This window comes from Pteropus medius, unplaced genomic scaffold (assembly GCF_902729225.1).
Source record: "Pteropus medius unplaced genomic scaffold, Ma_sr-lr_union100, whole genome shotgun sequence".
Taxonomy (NCBI): Eukaryota; Metazoa; Chordata; class Mammalia; order Chiroptera; family Pteropodidae; genus Pteropus; species Pteropus medius.
The window spans coordinates 8,289,621-8,306,187 of NW_024342471.1; the positions used below are offsets into that span (position 1 = coordinate 8,289,621).

The window sequence follows — 16,567 nt, forward strand, 5'->3', positions numbered from 1 at the left end:
AGTTTGCAGTCTCTAAAAGGGCTTAAATATCTGCTTCCAAGCTTACTCATTTGGCTGTTGACAGGAAGATTCAGTTCCTTATCATAAAGGCCTCTCCATAAGGTTGGTCATGACGTGGCTTTCCCAAGAGCAAGTGATCCAAAAAAGAGAAAGTCAAGATGGAATTTGCAATACCTTTTATAACCTAATCTAGGAAGTGACATCACTTCTGCCATATTCTTTTGGTCACATAGACCAACTCTGGTACAATGTGAGAGAGGACTGCACAAGTGTGAATACCAGAAGCTGGAAATCTCTGGGTCCATCTTGGAGGTTGGCTATCATATTAGGTGATCACATCCAGTCCAAGGTTTTCAAATGTCATCTGTACACTGTTCCCAATTTTATACCTCCAGCCTGGACCTTTCTTCTTGAGTTTCATGTTTGTATAGCCATTTGCCTTAATATAGCCATTTGGATATCTAATTAGCACTTCAAACTTAACATGGTGAAATCAGAACTCTTATTTCCCACCCCACTAAAACCTTAATATGCTTCATCTCATTAAATAATACCACCACTCATTCAATTGCTCAGGACAAAAGCCTATCTTTGTATTGCATCCTTGAAACCTCTCTTGCCTTCACATCTCACATCTTTAAACAAGTCTACTTCTAAAATGATAACTAGAATCTAAACACTTTTTAAAAGAACCTAATCTCCATCTTTGATACCATCCTAGTTCCAAACCACAATCATTCTGTTTAAACTATTGTATAAGTATCCTAATAATTTTCCCTGCTTTTACCTCTCGTCCCTAGAGTCAATTTCCCTCCCAGTATCCACAGCAATATTTATTAAATGTAAAATAAATATGAATACTTCTCTTCTGGTTTAAAAGTCTCCCATGTCGTCCCAGCACAGTAAAAATAAAATCTACTTGCTATTGTAGGCCACTAGGTTTGGTAAAGGATCTCAGGATGGCTGGATGAAAACGTGCTCTAAAAGGTATTGACTGGGAAGCTTTTGGGGAGATCATAACCTGAGATCTAAAGGTCACTGCTAACTTCCTGAAATCCTAGAATGAGATCTTTATCTCCAGGTTGGCTACTCTTACCTGAGACTCCACTTGCTTTCTATTGGGCTTACTACAAGGCCAATGTGGTGAAGGCCAGCTTGGCACATGGCTTTGAGAAGAAGCTTAACATCCTGAAGGTTCCTGTGCCAGAGGATAAATATATTTCCAGATCTAGTTTCTTACTGTAGGTGCTGAAGAAAAAGAAGATGTGAAAAGTTGTACTAAGTTTTTGTCTCTCTCAAAGGCCAGGACTGAAGAATATGAGAAAGAGTGAAGAAGATGAAGAATATAATTCCAATTTAATAAATAAATAACCACTGAGGAAGCGATATTAAAAATAATTATATTTTAAAAGATAGATAGATAGATAGATAGATAGATAGATAGATAGATAGATAGATAGATAGATAGATAGAAAATCCAAATTCCTAACTAGGTCTATAAAAAGTCCTATATAATCTGGTCCCTAACTACTTCTCACAACTTATCTCTATTATTCTCCTCTTTGCTCATTGTGCCTTAGCAGCACTGGCCATTTTTCTGAAACTCACAACGCCAAGCTCATTCTCAAATCAGGACCATCATGTAGCTTTCTAACTTCATTTAGATCTCTTATTTAAATTTCACTTCCTCAGAATGCCTTCTCTCAATACACTATCGAAAACAGCGACATACATATGACTATCATTCTTTACCAGTTTACTCAGCTTTAATTTTCTACATGTACTTACAACTTAACTGAAATCTTTTTTTTTTTCATTTCAGTTTTATGGAGAAAAAATTTGTATAAAATAAACTGCATGTTTAAAGTGTACAATTTGATCAATTTCAACTGATGTATATACCCATGAAACCAACACCACAATCAAGATAGTGAATATATCCACCATTCCCAAAAGTTTATCAATCTTACTGTTCATCCCAAAGAACTAACTTGTTTTAGTGATTTTTCACTATTGTTTTTGTTTTCTATTTTATTTTTTTCTACTCAGATCTTTATTATTTCTTTTATTCTGCTTACTTTACATTTATTTTCTTGTTTTTAATTTCTTAAAGTAGAACTGCGGTCTTTGATTTGAGACCTTCTTTTCTCATATAGGCATTTTGCACTATAAATTTCCTCCAACTACTACTTTAGTGACATCCCACATATTTTGATAGGTTGCATTTTCATTTTCATTCAGTTCAAAATACTTTCTAATTTCCCTTCTGATTTCTTCTTCGATTGTCAGTAATTCAGGAATATGTTACTTAGTTTTCAAATATTTGGGGATTTTCTAGATTTCTTTCTGATATCGATTTTTTATTTAGTTCCATTGTGATCAGAGAATATACTCTGCATGATTTCAATCATTTTAAACTTATTGAGTCTTGTTTTATGGCTGAGAATATGGTGTTTTACAAATGTTCCATGTTGAAAATATTATGTGTTTTATTGTTGTTGGATGGAATGTTCTATAAATGTCAATAAAGTCAAGTTGACTGACAGTGTTATTCAAGTCTTCTATATCTTTGTTGATTTTCTATTTGCTTGTTCTGTCAATGAAATCTCTGACTATAATTGTAGATTTGTCTATTTCTCCTTGCAGATCTATCAGTCTTCATGTATTTTGAAACTGAGAATTGCTATGTTCTCTTGATGAACTGACACCTTTGTTGTGATGAAATGATCTTCTTTATCCCTGGTGATATTCTTTGTTCTGAAATGTTTCTTTTTTACTAACTCACTGTCTGTTTCTCTCAGGAATAAAAATACCACAAGGCCAGAGAATGTATCTTGTTCTGTATCCCTAATGCCTCTCAGCATAGCTGGCATTTGGTGCATACTTAATAAATCTTTATTAAAGGAAAGAGAGAAGGGAGAAGGGAATTGGAATACACATGCAGATATAGAGCTACACACTGTATTGAAAAATAACTGATGAAAAGGTGCCAGTACTTGTTCTGAAGAGCATATGTTATAATGGGCAAAACAACACAGGCCATTTTAATAGTATGATATGAGTCGTGAAAAGGATAAGCGCAAGATGCTTTGTAAAATACAGGAGGAACATCTAACCTAGTCTAAGGTGATAAGTGATGATTCCTGGAGGGGTAAAACCTAAGCTAATATCAGAATATAGAATCAACCACAAAAAGAGGGAAGAATGGCCCTCCATAAGGAGATAGGAAGAGGAAAGACACATAGGTAACAGAAAACATGGTGCTGGAGCATAATGAAAGTATGCCAGGACTCTCTCAGGGGATTCTTATTCTGTCTAGAAAACACACTGGCCAAGGCCTACAGCACAATGAGCTCTCATAGCTAGTGGGCTAGTCTTTTGTATGCCCACATCATCTGTTCCCATAACTGAACTGTGTGCTTATTGAGTCTCTTGAATCCTAATCTACTTCTGTTAGTAGTTCATGTTATTGTGGTTTTATTAGATAGGAGTACAAAGATAATGAATTATAAATGCAAAGACAGTCTCCATGAGAACCAAGTTCAATGCTTTAGAAAAACTAGACAGAAGAACAAAAAAATTGTTCTCGAAGTAAGTATAAGGGAGACAACTGTAAAAATTGGGGGTTAAATTGTCAAATCAGAAGACTACTATTTTAAAACATGGCCAATAAGAATTGGAAAGGAAGAGTGGAAAGAAATATGGTTGACATGGTAAGCAGGGCCCACAGAGCTGTATGTCCCATAGAGTGTTTAGAATTCATCCTGGGGTCAGTGGTGAGCATTCAAAGGTACTGAATAGGACAGTGACAAAATCAGATTCACATTTCAGAAAGATGGCTCTGACTGCAGAATATAGGAGCAAGACAATGTAGAAAGACTTGTCAGGAAGCTGTTGCAGTAACTCAAGCAAGAGATGATGGTGAACTAAGAGTGATTTTACTATTCTTTTTTCCTTTATTCTTTTAGTTTCAAGTATATAGTATATTGGTTAGATATTTATATAGTTCATAAAATCATCCCCCTAATTGCACCCTCCTTCCCCTGACCCTCCACCTAGCCAACGTATTAATGCTAACTGCATGCCCTATGCTGTGCTCCCCATCCCCATGACGATCCATCAGCTACTAATTTGTACTTCTTTAACCCTTCACCCCATTCTCCCAGCTCCCAAAACCCCCTCCCCTCTGTCTGACGTCAAATTGTCCACTATATTTGTGAGTCTGTTTTTTGATTAGTTTGTTCTTTTTATTCCTTAGATTCCGCATACAAGTGAAATCATATAGTGTTTATCTTTCTTTATCTGACTTAAATACCTTCTAGGTCCATCAAAGCAATATCTTTTTCCATCTCCTTCCTTTTCATATGTAGGGGTCTTGTTTTCTTTTCCTTTCAGCCACTCTTTTTGGTTGGAGCACTTAATTCTTTTCCATTTAAGGTACTTATTGATAGGAATGTATTTGTTACCATTCTTTATTCCTGTTTTTGATACATGTTTTTCTTCTTAAAGAAGTCCCTCCAACATTTCCTGTAATACTGGCTTGGTGGTGATAAATTCCTTTAGCTTATTTTTGTCTGGGAAGCTCTTTATCTGTCTTTCAACTCTAAATGATAGTTTTGCTGGATAAAGTATTCTTGGTTGTATATCTTGGGTCTTCATCCTGTCGAATACTTTTTGCCAAGCCCTTCTGTCCTGCATAGTTTCTTTTGAGAAATCAGCTGTCAGTCTTATGGATGTTCCCATATAAATAATCATCTATTTTTCTCTTGCTACTTTTAATATTCTTTCTTTTAACCTTTGGCATTTTAATTATGATGTGTCTTGGTGTGAGCCTCTTTGGATCCCTGATTTTTTGGAACTCTCTGAGCTTCCTGGGGTTTTATGTCCATTTCCTTCACCAGATTAGGAAGGTTCTCCATTATTATTTCTTCAAACAGCTGTTCAATACCTTGATTTTCTTCAGTTACGCCAATCAGACAAATATTTGGAGTCTTAATAGTGTCCCATATTCTCCTTAAATTATATTTATAGTCTTGGCATCCTTTTTCTTGCTATTCTGACTGAGTGTCCTGATTGGCTTTCCTATCCTCTAGATAGGGCATCTGATCCTCTTCTTTATTCACTTTGTTTATTCCTTTGTTTATTCCATTTAATATACTTCTCATCTCAGATAATGTGTTCTTCATTTCAGACTGGTTCCTGTTTATAACTTCCATTTCCATTTTTATGTTTTTTATCTTTGTTGAAGTTCTCACTGAATTTATCTACACTTCCCAAAAGTTCATTGAGCATCTTTATAACCAGTGTTTTGAACTCTGCATCTGTTAGATTACCTGACTCCTTTATATCTGGATCTTTGTTCTGTTCTGTCATATGGTTTCTGCTTTTCTGTCTTCCTATTTTTGCTGCCTATCCATGTCTGTTTCTATGTACTAAGCAAAGCTCCTAAGTCTCCCAGTCTTATTAGTGTGGATTTGTGAAGTAAGTGTCCCATGGCACAGTCCTGAGAGGAGTTCAGTTGCAGGCCAAATTTACTCCAAGCCTCTACCCCTCCAGGGCCACCTGTTAAGATTCAGCAAGCAATCCACAGATGCTGTGCTTATAGTTGCCTCAAAAAGCCACACTAGAAACCGAGGCCAGTTGCCTCCAGTGTGAATCTAGGTGCTGCTTAGCAAGGAGCACTAGACTCGCTGAGGTCATACCAGGATATGGCGTGGGTGGAGCTGCGAGTTGTGGGAGACAGGGTTTCAGGGAATTCTCTGGGGAGAGCATCCTCTGTTATCCAGTTTGATGATATCATGGCTATGGCGTTGTGTCCGCACACTATAGAGGGAAAGGGCTCAACAGGGAACAATGGATACCACCGGCACTTCTGTACTGAATGAGTCTTGCCTTGGCCTCACTCTGACAATGTCTCCCTGTAAGTCCCTGGTGCCTCCTGTGCGCAGCCGAATAGGCCCTGGTGATCAGAGTGAGCAGGTCCGTCACCGGGAAAATCCGCCTGCAGACGCAGCCCCTTTAAGAGGCTTCTGCTACTGCCACTGCCACTGTCTTTGTCTCACTCAGCCACCCGGGACTGGACAGCCTCGCATCCTTGCCCCGTCAAACGTTCTGCTGTTCCAGGGTGCTTTCTTGGACCTCTCCCTAGTTGTATGGCTTCTTCCTCTAGATCCCAGGCGATTTTTCCTTGCTGCTGCTCCTTGTTTCTGTCACAACTTTGATTTGGTCGCCAGAGGGATGAACAAAGCCTCTATCATCTACACCATTTTTTTTTTTCTCCCAATTTTACTATTCTTAAGAACTAACTTTATGGCTTAAATAGGCTTTTGTTGGCTTTCTAAGAAACCAACATTGCTGTCATAGTTTTCACAGAAAAGTATGTTCCAAAGAACCAATTACATGTCGATTAACCTATTCACGGACTGGGAACTGTTAACTATTTACTTGTCAATAAAAATGGTAACATCTACAGGATTCTCATCTCCTTTCCAAAGTACAATCTTAATCTGGATCATTTCCACTGCAATCGTGAAACTTTCTTATGTGAAGGACATCTTTAAAAAGAGCTGTTTCTAAATATGATTTTCAAAAATAGATCTTTTAAAATGTCTGTACTAACTAGAGGTTAAGCTTTGGTATCTGTGGCTATAAATTACTCTTAGTACCAAGAAAAAAAAACAACAACAGAAAAACAAGAATACTTACTTCATGAAATACTGCTCCAGAATATGGAGACACTCCCAAGTCCAACAGTGAGAGGCCTTCAACCACTGAAAAGTAAAACATCCAAGTTCACTCTTACTTCAGAGACATATGGAGATGTCCATAAACCAAAGTGTTAGATTTTCCAAGGACCAAGAAGGGCCTTACAGTTTATCTAACCCTCTTTACCTCATTCCCAGCAAGTGGATTTAAGTTTTGATTTGAACTTTTCTGATAATGGGGAAGTTTCTTCCATATAGAGTATTCCTTTCCATTGTGGGAAGCACTCATTAGAAGAACATTTTATATTAACTACAGGCTTCCTGTGATTTCCTTGTAACTTCCATTTACTTTAAAAAGTGTTTCATTTATATATATTCTGCTCTATTCTAAAACGCAGTAAGATAACAAATTAGAAGCTGGTAAAAATGTTGTCCATAGGTTGGGGAAAGAGGCAGCTATTCTCATATGTCTTGAGTGTTAATCGTATTAACTTTTCCTCAGGGAAATATGTACTTTTTAAGTGTGTGCTTTTTGACCCAGAAATGATTGTTCTTAAGGCAATTTATCCTAGGGAAATAATTGGGCAAGTGCCCAAAGAAGTATGTTCATTATCACACTCAGAGTACTGAAAAATTAAAAATAATCTCAATGTCCATTAATGGAGATTTACTTAAATAAATTATGCTATATGTATATAAATATAGATGAATGGATAGACTGATACAGTTTATAGTTAAAAATCATGCTATGACTTAATTGAATAAATAAGTAAAGAAAAAAGAAGTCTCTTCCTTATGGAAAATTGTAAGTATTATATGTAGTTGAAAAGATGAAAATAGAAAGCCACATATGATAGACCCTATAATTCTAAAAGGCTAGTATTATTAATGGATACTAAAATTAGTGGGTAAAATATGATGAGAAACAATATCTGCAAGGGGAAAAATAAGAATTTTATGTGCATATACGTGGCATTCACTACCTTAATCAAGTGACTGAAGTTTACATCACCAGTAAGGCAATGACCAGGTAACGTTATCAACATCAAGTACCTCATGATATGATTAACTGAGATGGAGATAAAAACCCTCTGTGGTCCTTATGCCAAAAATGTGGTTATATTTGCCAAAGAAACAGATCTTCAATCTAATCATGAGAAAACATCAGGCAAACCCAAATCAAGAGAGAAAATAACAGACCAGAACTCTTTAAAAATGTTAAGTCTGGGTAAGTATCCCAGATTAGAAGAGACCAAGGATACATAACAGCTAAATGCAATGTGGGATCATGGATTGGATCTTGGACAAGAGAAAAAGGTTATTAGTGGAACAATTGGTAAAATTCTAATTAGGTCTGTAGACTAGTTAATAGTATTGTATCAATGTTAATTTTCTGGTTAGATCACTGTACTATGGTTATTTAAGATGATATCTTATATCCAGAAGAAGCTGGATGAAAGGTAAACAGAAAATGTATATTTGTGCAACTTTTTTTGAAAATCTAAATTTATTTCAAAATTGAGTTAAAATAAAAAAGTATATTACAGATGTATATTTACTGAAGTTAAGATGTCTATGAAATACTCTCAAAGGTCGTAACACAGTATGTAAAATACAATCAAATTTTATCTTAAATATTTATAAGTATTCATTCTTTTAATTGAGAGAGAATGAATATGTATTTAAAGACAAATGCCTCAAAATAAACATAAAACAAAACAAACACTAAAATAAACAAAAAAACAAAAAAATTGTTAACAGTGACCATCTCTGGGGGAGAAGATTACAGAAGATGTTTAGTTTCTTTTATCTTTTCTTTATTTTCTGAATCTTTAGCAATGTATGTATTACTTTATAATTATTAAAAAGAAACAAAAATTAGTGAAAGATAAGAATAAACATAAAACAGCCACGAAAACCTATAAAATATAGAAGCTTATAAATGCATAAAATATCTCATAAATATATATAAGAAATTGATATATATGAGAAACTGTTCCCTTCAGGGAACAGAACTGGATGGTTATAGGAAAGTGGTGGAAATATGCCTTTTAACCATATAGCCTTTTGTGCCTTTGATTTTTAAACCATGTGAATGAATTCCCTATTTAAGCATAAATAAATAAACAGAATGGAAGTGATAAAGCCTATTAAAAAAAAACCTATATATTTGTAATAAATGGGCCATAAATATGGCTTTAAACTTTACAGAGCCAACCTAGAAAGAAGCCTAATCAGTTTTCGCAATTCACGGTGGCTATAAAATAAAACAAAGTCTATGGCTTGAGCAAATTGTAACTAGTCCTTCTACTAGGACCAGAAAGAAACTTCCCTTAAGGAGCCAAATAAAGAAGCTGTGTAACACAACTATTAAACCCTTCACTAACAGCTTTACTAGAGACCCATGAAGATGATTCATCAGACCACTTCACAAGGCAACTCTCAATCTAAACCAATGGCATCCTACCACAGAGCAGTAAAAGCAACTCTACAGAGGACCAGTAAGATGCTGTCCAGGAACATCAGTCTGCACTGGTTTACTCCAGACTGAAATTCTGGGTTACATAGCTAGAAAAAGACTGCACACCTTTCAGGCAATAGTCTAAAATGTAATTTTTCTCAGATATATTTTGGCTAGATACTGCACACTGGTGAATTTGTTAATGTGTTTTCTGGCAACTCCTTGGAATGTGGCTCTGCTACCTTGATGATTAAATATGACCATATAGTATTTAATAGATAATTGATCTGGAAGAAGAGTCAACCTCATATAAAAATATTTAAAAAAAAAAAAAAACACTAACATTTACTACAATCATCTATAACATTAAAAGCATAAGAGCAGCCTACGGCCACGCTACCCTGAACAAGCCTGATCCCGGCTGATCTTGGAAGCTAAGCAGGGTCAGGCCTGCTTAGTACTTGGATGGGAGACCACCTAGGAAGACCAGGTGCTGTAGGCATAAAAAATAAAAAAATAAAGGATTGTAAGCTGACAAGGTCCTTGCAGTCTGTGAGGTCAACCAAGGTTTGCCTCACCTAAAAAAAAAAAAAGCGTAAGCATAAATTCACAATATTTTTACTTGAATATATTTAGCTTTATGATAAACTTCTTACAATGTCCTTATTTTTCTTAGTTTGGTGCATGTGATTGAAAACTTTGGCATGGCCTTCAGTGTGCTTGAGAACATGTGAGCTACAGAGTACCAAAATCCTCTAGAATATAATAGTAAATCTATTCCATGTGTAAAAGAATAACCAGAGACCCTATATTTTATTACATAAAACAATGTTTCAATATTTTGCTGGAAACATTTTAAAGTAGGTTTCACAAAATGCCTGTTCGGATTAAAAAAAATTTCAATTAAAAACAAACAAACAACCCACAGCTTTAAGCCATTCTTTTCCCTAGAGTACCTGCCTCTCAAAATACAACCCAAGAATAGTAAACCAGAGCAACTGAATAATACTTCTGCTTCATAGGATTATTATCCAACAGTTGACCATAAAAGCTATTTGATTATGACCAAATATTCTAAAACATAAGTTTTTTTTGTTTTTTTGGTTTTTTTTTTTGATAGAGTCAATTCTTAAGTGATAAATCCCAGAAAGCAAGAATTCTTATTTAATACACTGTTGCACTTTTCCTATGGGTGACAATAAAAGCATATCACTAGTATAAAGCAAACACTGTCTTTGAGCTTCCCATACCAAAAAGGACATATATGCAGCTTGTTCAAAAGAAGTGATATCCTTATATTCCTAGCCCAAAGGGCCCAAGAAACAGTGTCATCCCAGTAGCAGTGAACACCTAGCTTCCAGATCTTGGTTTCTAAATAACATTCTCCAATAAAAGGAACCAGGGCTCCTTGGAAAAGTAGTTGATTCCAGGGTTGGACCAAGGAAAATACAAGATAAGCCTGGAGCATTTTGTGGTTCCAGGAGGTAACTCAGTGCTAAAAAAAAAAAAAAAAAAAAAAAAAAAAAAAGAAAAAAGTGGGAGCAGCTGTGTCAAAAGGACAAAGGATTCAACCTGAAAGAGGTCCCAGTGGCCAAAGATGGAATAATTTGAGCAACAAAATTAATAAATTATAATCCAGAGAACAAAATAAAGACTCATGAGTTCATATTGATATAATATATACATACGTACATACGTACATACGTACGTACATACATACATACATACATACATACATACATACATACAAGATACCTCTGTCTTACAGAGGAATTCCAATTAATAAATGGAGAGAGAATAAAGAAAACAGAAAAGTCACCATTAGAACACCACAGAAATGATTGTTACAGGCAAGATCAATCTATAAATGCAAAAAGTAGTGAGCAAAAACTTAAAGAGAAATGGGATATTATACAGCCCAAAGTATAACCCCAAAATGTTCATTAATTAAAAAAAGAAAACAGTAATTTTACAGTAGAGAAACCAGGTAGATACTACCTTAACCAAGGGATTAAGGTTAATATCACCAGGAATAAGACATTTCAATATGATGTACTCCCTGATCCAATGCATTGGGAGGGTCACATCACTTCAGTGGGATTCTTTCCCCAAATCCACTATCTCAATCCATGAGAAAACATTAGACAAACACAAATTGGGGGACATACTACAAAATACCTGCCAAGTACACGGCAAAAATGCCAAGGTCATAAAAAGTGTCAAGGTCATAAAACTGTCACAGATTGGAGAGAATAAGGAGACACAACAACTAATACAATACAAGATCCTCAATCAGCTCCTGGAACAGGGGGAAAAAAAACAGTGGAAAGAATGGTAAAATCTGAATAACAACTATAGTTTAGTTAATAATATTATATCAATATTATTCTTATAGTTTTGATCACTGTACCATGATTATGTGGGATGTTAACATCAGGGGTAGCTGGGTAAAGGGTATATGGGCTCTCTCTGTACTGTCTTTTTAAATTTATTTTTATTTATTTAATTTTATATTTTATTTGTACTATCTTGGCAAATAGTTTGTAAATGTAAAATTATTTCAAATAAAAAGCTAAAAAACAAAGAAAATTAGTGGTATCCAGTCTCTGGAGCCAACTGCCAATTTGCAAGAAATACAGAGGCCACAGAACATCTTAAACTGTACAATGAATACACAATCAGAAAACCCAAACTATAGGAAACTCTACAGGTCAAATGGTCTAGATTCTTCAACAGATAAATACTTAAAAAAAAAGGACGGGATGGACAGGGACTTTAAAGATTAAGAAAGATTTAAAAGACAAAAATATTTTTAAAGAGTAAGACTAGGCTATAGTGTCTAAGGATGTTCATTTGGGTAATAAAACAAAAAATGCAAATATATAATTACTATAAGTCAGCATAATTGTTACTTCTGAGGGGCTGAGGGGATTGTGGTTGAGATGTGGCATGTGGAAAAGGGCCACATGAGTGTCATTTTTTTTACTTAGATGATGGTTACAAAAGCGTTTTTGCCTTATAATAATTCACTGTACAATACATCGTTGTGTGTTTTATTTGACAATAAAAAAAATTTTTTAAGTAGTGCAATCAGAAGTGTTCCTACTGACCTTGACTCTCAAAGCTGCATGGGATGTAGGTTTCTAAATAAGCACTAATAGCTGACTCTATCCTGAACTCAAGAAGCTAAGCCCATACTAACTCCTAATCTTTAGGTCAAAGGCTGAGGAAATACCAGAATATGACAGAAGGTTCCAAAATTATTCCTGAGAGATTTCTACACAAGATAAGTGAACTCTGGTAGAACAGACATGCCTAGAGATTGTTAGCTAGTCACATAAAACACTATGTGACTGAGTGAGCAACAATATCTGTGCTTCAATTTTCTCATTCTACAAAATAGAGCTGAACAATAGTAGTTATATCATAGGGCCATTTTAGAGATTAGTTTTTTAGCATCCCTAAAGTGATTAGAACAGTGCCTGGCATGTAGAAAGCATTACATCAGTGTTAGTTATTATTATTTTTATTGGACTGAGAAGCACATGCTTGCATTTGTATAAGTTTTAGTTGGACTAGCAAATAAACTGATGCATCTGTAGAAATGAATGGCACAGAAAAGATCTCTTTGTTATTATAATGGATATCCGTTATTTCCACCTGCCCAGTATCAATTTCTCCCTCTTTTGGTAACAGTATCATCATTTTCCTATGGGATAACTCTCTCTTCCACAGTTTGGGAGGCTGCTCTCTCTCCAAAGAGGTAAAGATATATGACCCAGGCTGACCACAATTGAAGAATTGGCATATTACACAAATAAGCTCAATATGACTCAATTTCAAGACTTTTAGTTGTGCTCATCGAAGAAGAGGCGCCCTCTTTCCATTGGATTTGATTGACACTGTAAGGTTATAAAAGTCAAAAGCTATTAGAGGCCAATCTTGCCAATACCTGGGAAGAGCCTTCCTGAATGTAGTCAATGCCAAGATGGAAAAAGAATTAGACATGATGAGATGGTTGAGTCTCTGGATCCAGCTAGGCCTAAAGTCAGGATCTACCCTTTCACTACGTTCCCTTATGTAGTCATTTTAAGTTCACTTTTTATTAAAATTTGAACAGTTTGAGTTGCAACTCTGTCATCTGCACATGAAAAATTAATAACACACCAATTAAAAACCCTTCAGATATCTGAAGACAAAAACCATCCCCTCAAAGTATATAACTTCTCACTTATTCCCATTAAAAATTACAGCCAATCAAAACCTATTTGGATCTGAGGGCTGGTCACTTAAAAAACAAAATGTCATGTGAAACCAGAAGAGCTCCTACTTCAATATTTTTAAATGCCTGCATTTTAGGGCTTAATACAATCAACTGCTTTTTAAAATATCCCATCTTGAAGTATATTCTTACAACAGGTGATACTTACAGATGTTGTAACCCCCCAAAATGAAACAAATAAGTATCCTGACTTAATTATATCCAGATGGATAATTATCAAATCTCCTTCTCTAGCTCTGACACTGGTCCCAAGCTCCAGACCTAATCCTTTGAATATCTTACTATCACCTTATACACACATCAAACACTGCTATCTTTTCTGACTCACCTATTTCACCCAATATCACCACTCTTCTCTCTATTATTTAAACACAAAATCTTAGAATTAGCCATTTTGACTTCCATTATCGTGCTAAGAGGTTTGACATGGATTATCTCATTTAATAGGGTACATATTATAACTTCCTATTTTACAGATGAGAAAACTGATGTTAGAGGTCACACAGATAGTAAGTGGCAGAGGCAGAGAAAGACTACAACCCTTTTTAAGATCCCAAACCCTGTGCTCTTAACCAGCATACTATATTGCCTCATCTTGGATCCTTCACCCTGTCTGCCCTATAATTAACCAAATCTTACATTTTCTTCAATATGTATTCAACAGTAACTATGCAATTACTCTATGCCAGGCACAAAGGATTCAGGAATGAATGAGACAGTTCTGACTTTCAAGGAGCTCATAGTACAGTGAGAAACCAAATATAAACAAATATGATATAAATGAGAAAAGCCCTTTATAGACGTATGTAAAATTGCTAAGAGAGAAGAGAGGAGGAGATCCAAATATTTGGGTCTTCTGGTATCTAGAAGAAAGCAGGAAGCAAGTGGCTTCAACAAACAATTCAGTTTGTTTAACAAATAATTATGTGCAAAGATATCAAGTCTAAGCTCTTACCAACACACATGTGAATTATCACTACCTTTATTACCATCTGCCAACTGAGAAACCTACGCAAATTAACTTCTCTAAATATGTTTCCTCAACTGTAAAATGGGGTAAATAACACCATATAAAACACTGAATAACTGGAGAATAAAATGAGGCTTATAGTCGCTGATATATATTGTCTATTTAGAAACCTTAGCTCTAAGTATTCACAAAACACACATTCATTATGCCATTCGCCATTCCAAAATGTCTACGAGATAACATAAAAACTCTAGAATTTAATGGATTGAGCACAGGAAGAGGACTTCAGCTGTGCTGATAACATTCAGTTTCTTGATCCGGCTGCTGGCTACATGGGTGTATATAGTTTGTAAAAAATCATTAAGTTCTACATTTATTATAGGCACTGTATGTATACTGTACTTCAGTAAGAAAAAAAAAAGTGTTTTTTTTTTTTAAATCTTCAAACTCTGGTCCTAACCCCCACCCCATTACCCCTCTGCTTTGGACATTTCACATCTTTCAACATTTCTTGATCCTGTTTATCTTCAGCTACCCAGAACTCCTCTTTCAATCTCCCTTTCCAAACTCTACATCCTTCAAGAGTTAGCTCAAATCCCTCATCCTTAGGAAACCGGAAAGGAAGACATTCTTCATGGTCAGAACTTCAAGGAAGGAAATGGCTGTACATTGGAAGTACACTTTTCATAAATGATTATATGTTTGTATCTCTCTCACTAGAAGGACTTCTGCCCAAATTGTCTCATTGTAGGCATTGGTATAAAACAATGTTTAATGAAGATCTGAAAGAAATAAGAAGCAGTGGGAAAAGCTGCACTGTAAGTCACAAACTAAGAATAGGCATCTAAGCACCTCACGCACGCTCCTCGCCTAGACAAGACTGGTCTTCTCACTTGCGAACCCCTCACACATCAACCCGTATACCAAAGAGCACCACTAGCGATCATGCCTCAAATCCCAAGCCCCTCTTTGATTCCCACTCCACCCACCACGCCCTTTTCTTAACCCGACCCTTCCTCAGACCACACCCCTAGGCTCAGGACATGAGTAAGACACACCCCCTCGAGTCCCAGCGCTCAGGAGATCCGACCCTTAGCACCCCCGTCTCGCCACACAGTCCTACGCCCCCCTCCCTCGCCAGCTGCGTCCTTAGGCCCCGCCCCCCTGCCCTCTCAGAGGATGCCGGAGCGGGTCAGTTCCCTCAGAATCTTGAGCTTGCGACCACTGCCCCCGCCTCCCATTCACGGAGGCCAGGAGAGCACAGGCAGGACCTGTCCGCCTACTCGAGCCGGTGGCTCACCTCTCTTCCAAGAGCTCAGTGGTGACACCACCTCCACCCGCTCGGAGATGAACTCGGCCAGACTCGAGCGGAACAAGGCCGCCCGCACGGTAACGGCCACCACCAGCACTAGGGCCAAGGGAGCCGCCATGATAGCTGGGGCTGGCGCGCCGGCAGGGAGGGGAAGGCGAGGCGGAAGAGCTTCGCGACCTGTGCGCCACTCTGTAGTTTCGCGGTCGGCGCGCTTCGCTGCTGCTGCGAGAGCTGCCAGATTGAGGACTACTACTCCCAGAAAGCCTAGCGGCGAGGCAGGCGGGACGACGGACAGCAGGGCGTCTCAATCTTGTAGCAAAGGTTTGGGCTACGTCTCTTATAATAGCAGGTGAATTGTAAAAGCGCTCAGGAGTGAATGCTGCTGAAAGTAGACAAGTGAAGGCAGTCTTCTCCTTAGGATTGTGAGCGAGTTTTAAAGATATAGTAATTTCACTCTTGTATTAATGTTTTTAATGTTAAAATGTTTCCCTTCGATGTTTTTAAAGAATATTAAATTTGTATTCATGTATTTACAATTGTTTATTGAACGCCAACTATTGCCAGGCACTATATTGGACTTGGAGAATACATTTTGGAGTAGTAGACAGATTTATTAGCTTCGCAGCCTTGAACAAGTTACTTAACCTTTCTGTGCCTCAGGTCCCTTATCTGAAAACTGTGCTGCTTGTTGGCTCTTACAGCCTCTCTAGAAACTATTGAGGAATGCTTAGAAACTTTGCCAGTCGATTTGAAGCACAACCATTATCAAAACTTAAATTATATAAACTTGCAACTAAATAATATTAAAAACAAAGTAATACTCAAAACTCATCACTTA

The 16,567-nt window shown here is 36.6% G+C and overlaps 1 protein-coding gene and 1 pseudogene across 1 annotated transcript in view; one reads left to right on the forward strand and one right to left on the reverse strand.

Moving 5' to 3' along the window:
• The window catches only part of PIGU (phosphatidylinositol glycan anchor biosynthesis class U), an 83,317-nt gene extending 67,277 nt beyond the window's left edge, over positions 1-16,040 (reverse strand). Inside the window, exons 1-2 of the mRNA XM_039864131.1 lie at positions 15,718-16,040; positions 6,706-6,770 (exon numbers count right to left, since the gene is read on the reverse strand). Coding sequence (XP_039720065.1) covers positions 6,706-6,770; positions 15,718-15,847 — 195 coding nt within the window. The 5' untranslated portion in view covers positions 15,848-16,040. The remainder of the gene's footprint in view (positions 1-6,705; positions 6,771-15,717) is intronic.
• LOC120604037 (uncharacterized) lies at positions 9,549-9,667 on the forward strand (annotated as a pseudogene).
• Positions 16,041-16,567: the final 527 nt, after the last annotated feature.